Here is a 6000-nt window from a genome sequence, read left to right as displayed (position 1 = left end):
ACACACATATACATATATATACACATATACACACACATACATATTTGCAGTCCTTTTTGCTTTTCATGGATATCCTACTAAAACCAAACAAAAACCAAACTCACAGCTCATGAGTCAGATCTGACTCATGGCAACCCCTTCTTGGGTTTCCGAGGCAGTATCTCTATGGAAGTAGATTGCCCAATCTTCCTTCCAAGGAGTAGCTGGTGGATTTGAACTGCCAGCTGTCTGGTTAGCAGTCAAATGCCTCAGGCACTATGCCTAAGGGAGCCACCAGACCTTCCTTACAGTGTTTTAAAGTCACTTGGAACAGCTCCTTTCTGTGTCGTTCTGTCACCAACTTGAAATAGAGACTGGAGACTTAATTAGGTAAATACAGATTTTGAAAGAAGCTCTGGTAGCATAGTGGCTAAAGCACTTGACTGCTAACAGAAGGCTGGCGGTTCAAACCCACCAGCCCCTCCTCAGAAGGAAGGTTGGGCAATCCTACTTTCATAGTGATACTGCCTCGGAAACCCAAGGAGCGGTCGGATGAGTCAGGGCCGACTCGACGGCACATAACAACAACAACAACACAGATTTTGAAAGAAGTCAAATCTTACAATGGAGACAACAGGTGGGCTGAGGAACTAGAATACCTTAGGGTGAGGAATATCATGAGCGTGGCCTTCTGGTGGCACAGTAAGAGTCAAGCCCAGCAGCAGTCAGGGCCCTGAGTTAGAAGGACATAATGGATGGAGAAGTTTTGTTTTGTTTTGCTAAGTAATAGGGAGATAAAGATAGAATACACTGGAATAGGAACTCTGGGACAATGTTGTTTTGTTTTGTGTTTTAATTTTTATTGTGATTTGGGTGAAAAGCTTACAGAGCAAATTCACTTTCCATACAGCAGCTCACGTGCACTTTACCTCATGACATTGACTGCAATTTCCTACAATGCAACAGTTCCCCTCTCACTTCTTCCCCATAGTTACCTCTTCCCTGTGTCCTTCCCTCCCATGCATTCCTGTCCCCTGAGCTGTCTTCCTGTGCATAAACAGCCCTTTTATTCTCCCACGATTGATCTCTCCAAGGAGTATATCTACCTAATGTAAATGTTCAGTTCATATGCTTGTCTTTTGTTTGGCTAGAAGCCATGAGAATGGGTTTAATTCCAGACCTCAAGGGCAGGCAGCTAGGGGCCATAGTCTCAGTGGTTCCACCAGGTTCTATCAGACTAGCAAACCTGGTCGCCTGCCCCCATCCCTTTTTTTTAATGATTTTTTTTTTTCCTTTTTAATTGTGATTTGGGTGAAAGCTTATAGAACAAATTCACTTTCCATACATCAGTTCACATACACTTTGTCTCATGACATTGACTGCAATTTACCCCAATGCAACAGTTCCTCTCCCACTTCCTTCCTAGAGTTACCTCTTCCCTGTGTCCATCCCCCTGAGCTATGTCACTATGCATACACAGCCCTTCTATTCTCCCAAGATTGTTCTCTCCAAGGAGTGTATCTGTTGTTGTTGTTGTTTGCCGTCGAGTCGGCCCTGACTCATAGAGACCCCTCCTTGGGTTTCCGAGGCAGTATCACTACGGAAGTAGGATTGCCCAACCTTCCTTCCGAGGAGTGGCTGGTGGGTTTGAACCGCCAGCCTTCTGGTTAGCAGTCAAGTGCCTTAGCCACTATGCTACCAGGAGTGTATCTAGCTAGTATAAATTTTCACTTCCTATGCCTATCTTTTGCTTGGCTGGAAGCCACAGATGTGGGTTCAATTCCAGACCTGAAGGGCAGCTAGGGGCCATAGTCTAGTGGTTCCACCAGGCTCTATCAGACCAGCAAACCTGGTCCCTTTTTCTTTTTTTCTCCAAATGATTTTGAGTTTTGTTCCACATTGTTCTCCCACTCTATCCAGGATCTCTTATATAGATCCCCCTCCGAGTAGTTAACAGTGGTAGCTGGATACCATCTAGTTCTTCTGGTCTCATAGTTGTATAGGCTGAGGATCACATGGTATACCAGTCACTTGGACTAAATTTTTCCATGAATCTTTGGTTTTCTTCATTCTTCTTTGTTCTGGATGAGAAGAGACCCATCCTTGCATCTAGATGGTCACTTGCAAGCTTTTAAGATCCCAATCGCTACTCACCAAAGTAGGATATGGAACAATGTTTTTGTGTAGTATGTTAGCCAACTGAACTTGATGTCCCCTGTGACCATGGTCAGACAATGTTTTAGTAAGCACTGCATTTACTATATTAGAGACAGGAAAGACTGAAGACAATGACATCTGCTAGAAGACTATTCAATTCATCCAGACCATTTATTCATTCTTTACTGGTACCAGACACTGTGCTGGGCATGAAAGATCCAGTGATGAAAATCCAGAGAGCTCACAAACTATGGAACTTGGACAAGTACCCTGCAGTAACGACATGTGGAGGACCCTGACTGGGATAAGGTGGTCATTTAGGGAGAAGATTCCTGGCAGGAAGAGGAAATTCCAAGATGAAAACTGAGAGACATGGAAAGTGGATGTGCAGTAGTAAAGCTTTCTGGAGAAGAAGTAATATGTCCAAAGCCAACAGTACTGAAGATAGCAGATATGACTTCTCTCGGAACACGACTGCAGGTAGAACTTAACATGTCTCCAAGGACAGAAAGTGAGCAGCAGAGGCCAAATCAAAGAAGGGCTTTAATGCTATAATGAGAAATTCAGATGTAACCCAGAAGGCAACATGGTATCAGCAAGAGAATGACCTCCTCAAATTTCTCTCGGGGGAAAGTGAAGAATGGACTAAGATGGGGAAGACTAAACATAGGCAGTGCCCATGAACAGTTGTTGCAATTTTCTAGGTGAGAGAAGAAATGGCCTGCACTGAAGAAGAACTCTAAACCCCAAGGCATTTCTGACATGTCCAGCAGAAGGGGTCAATGACAGTCAGATTCAAATCTGGAGCTGTCAGAAGAGAAGAGGACTCATTTCCAGAAATGGGGGCACTGAGAAGGGAATCTGCTCTGGGAAGGTGTGACCAAGAAAGCTTAAGGACTAATGGGATGAAAACATGTAGATGGGATAGTTTTTCATCCATCTTTTTGCCCACTGCCCCTCAGATAGACAGATACCCATGAAGGGGACTGTTACTCTTAACTAAAAATACCACGAACAAAGAAAATCTTTTAAGGATGTGGATAATGACAGGAACTAAGGAGAAAGGAAATATAGTGTAGAGTCCAAAATCACAACAGTAAAGAATAGTGACCCAAGACAGACACAAACTTAATACAAATGTCATCTTCTCCATGAATCCACCTCCTGAGTCTGTCCAAGCATGGCCTCTTCCTCCTCCCCTAGATCTTTTTCTCTCTCCTCTGTGGTATAACACGTGTGATAGTCTTGGAGGTAGGCTGCAAACTTGGTCCTAACCCTTTCATTAAGCTCCTTTACTTTCTCAGTGTAGGGATGGAAAGAAAGCTTAGGAGAGATGGATAAGACAGAGACCCAAAAGAGAGACTTTCATGTGTGCATAAGGGCACATGTCTACAGTAGTATGGTTTATGATAGCAAAACACTGGAAATTGCCCAAATCGTCTGCCAATAGGTGAATGTGAATAAAATAACTTGTTATTTATTCATACAATGGAATGCTTGATCAGAGCTACACTGGTCAAGGCTACATCTATTCCACTGTCATTAAGTAAGCTGCAGTATGATACATGCAATGTAAATATAGATAAAGTTAACACAAAACAATATCGCATATTGTCAGTAAATATTTACCATTAGTACAGAAACATGCATGTGCATAGTAAACGCCAAATTCAGCATTCAGCATTCAGCACAGGTGGGTCGGGGAGAGGGGGGTGGGGATTGCAGAAAACAACACAGGACTTCAATTTTGTCTATAAAAAAGTTTGTATCTATAAAAAGTTTTTTCTTTTTAAGGAATCTGAAATAAATATGGAGGATGTTATGATTTTATAAAGTTATCTGTATTTTTATTATGTTTGAAATATTTGATACAGTTAAAATACTCAACTGATTACAGAGGTCTAAAGACGCTTCTCTTTGTGATGAGTAAAAGCTATAATAAATTTGTACCTCATTTCGTAAGTAACGTAAAAGCAAGGTCCTAAGGGTACTCTTTCTTTCTTTTTACCTGAAATATCTGCTTCAGAGAGAAAAGGGCCCTTCTTAAATCTCTTCCACTGGAGTTGTATAGTTTTTCTGAAAAAAAAAAAAAAGAATACAACATATAAAATTAATTAAGCAGAATCACTGAATTGTACAAACACAGAGACCACATGAACTGCTGCAGAACTTAAACAGTAAAGGTGACTAAAACATATCCCTTTGCCTTGGATACAGACCTCACCTGCAACAGTTATAAAACCGTTTCTCATGCATACCTGGGTTGTTAATAGGTAGGAAGAAGAGGAGATGAGTGAATTGTGGAGAAAGATCCCCATATTTGCATCCTGAGCCCCCCTTGCCTCTGTGCAGATTTCTATTTCCACACGTTTATAGACGATTTCTACTTGATGACCAACTAAACTTGGAAAATTAACATTGGCAAACAAAGCTCATTCTTCCCCTCACTTAGGGCTCCTTTCCTGTCTCACACACTCTCGGCCATCATGCTTTCTGTGTCTAGGCTCAGAAAAGCCTGTGGTACTCCCATTTTTCTGGGGTCTGAGGGCTGTCTCATGTACTGCTGTAGGCCTGGGGCTTCCCTAGGTAGCATGGGAGACCCAAGGGCAGCAAAATGGCTCTAAGGACTGACAGGCTCCCTTAGCAATGACCCCGGAGGCAGGAACACATCTTTAGGTCTGCCTGTGGTCTTGGTTCAAGGTCAGGTCCCTGGGCAAGGTAGACGTGCGAAGTCCTGCCTTGGTATCCTTTGGCATGAGATTCAGGCCAACTTCTATAACACCACTGCTCACTCAGTCACATTTCACAACACATACACACTGCAGCAACAACAACTATTTGGCCTAGACTTCGTGAAAAAGGAGCTGAGCTTAACACAGGACTTGCCCTCCAGAGGTCCCCATACAGCAGGAGAGGCCAGTGAGTATACAGCAATTACTAGTTAGCCAGTGGGATGGCATGGCAAGGTATAGAAAACACACAGAAGGGGAAAGTCCAGCTCTTCTGGTATATGCAGGGCTCCTGGGAGCCTCAATTCTGCTACCTTCCCAGAACCTATGCTTGGCCCTGATTCACATGGCTCAGGGGCCTAGAGGTGGGTTCCTGACATGGGATGTCAGTTCTCTCCAATATAAATCATTCAACACATATTTATTGATTACCTACTGGGCACTGTCCTAGGCACAAGGACTCAAAAAAAAAAAAAAAAAAATCACTGCTGTCAAGTTGATTTGACTCATAGAGACCCCCTCCTTGGGTTTCCAAGGGGCTATGTCTATGGAAATAGATTGCCTCCTTCCAAGGAGTGGCTAGTGTGTTCGAACTGCCAGCCTTCTGGTTAGCAATCAAGTGCCTTAGACACTACACCACCAGAGGTCCCAGGACTACAGTAGTTAACAGTGGAATTAGTAAGCATGCAGACTAAGTATTCAGACTGCCTGCATTCTAAACCAGCTGTGTGACCTCTCTAAGCAAAATGGGAACATATCCTGAAAATGGAAACAGATACTGAAAGAGGAGACCAATAGTAGATTTAGAGAAAAAAAATCTATTAAACGAAACACTGATATGATGGAATGCAATGTAAAATTTATATAAAATGCTTAGAGTTCAAAGCATGGTCACGCTGGCAGCTGACCACTTGGGCTTCAATTACAGCCTATAGGGTGGGGCAGGAGCCATGCCCCACTCTTGTGTCAGTAGCATGGACTTGAGTGGAAGGGCTTGGATCACACAGATCTAGAAGAATATCACTACTGTGTCACACCTGGAGAAAAGCCCATGTGCCTCAGTGAACACTTCTTGCCACCTCCACAGCTAACATCTCAGAATCCTCCAATCCTCCAAAACGGACTTGATTTTCCC

General features: G+C 43.1%; 1 protein-coding gene across 1 annotated transcript in view; it reads right to left on the bottom strand.

Moving 5' to 3' along the window:
* The window catches only part of FHOD3 (formin homology 2 domain containing 3), a gene marked incomplete at its 5' end in the record, with an annotated part of 759322 nt that overhangs the window by 408186 nt on the left and 345136 nt on the right, over positions 1–6000 (bottom strand). The window contains one exon of the mRNA XM_007945666.2: positions 4145–4212. Within this exon, the coding sequence (XP_007943857.2) occupies positions 4145–4212 (68 nt within the window). The remainder of the gene's footprint in view (positions 1–4144; positions 4213–6000) is intronic.

The sequence above is a fragment of the Orycteropus afer genome, unplaced genomic scaffold, assembly GCF_000298275.1.
Source record: "Orycteropus afer afer isolate SDZICR_OR568_19922 unplaced genomic scaffold, OryAfe1.0 scaffold00141, whole genome shotgun sequence".
Taxonomy (NCBI): Eukaryota; Metazoa; Chordata; class Mammalia; order Tubulidentata; family Orycteropodidae; genus Orycteropus; species Orycteropus afer.
This window is presented reverse-complemented; position numbering and strand designations above follow the sequence as displayed.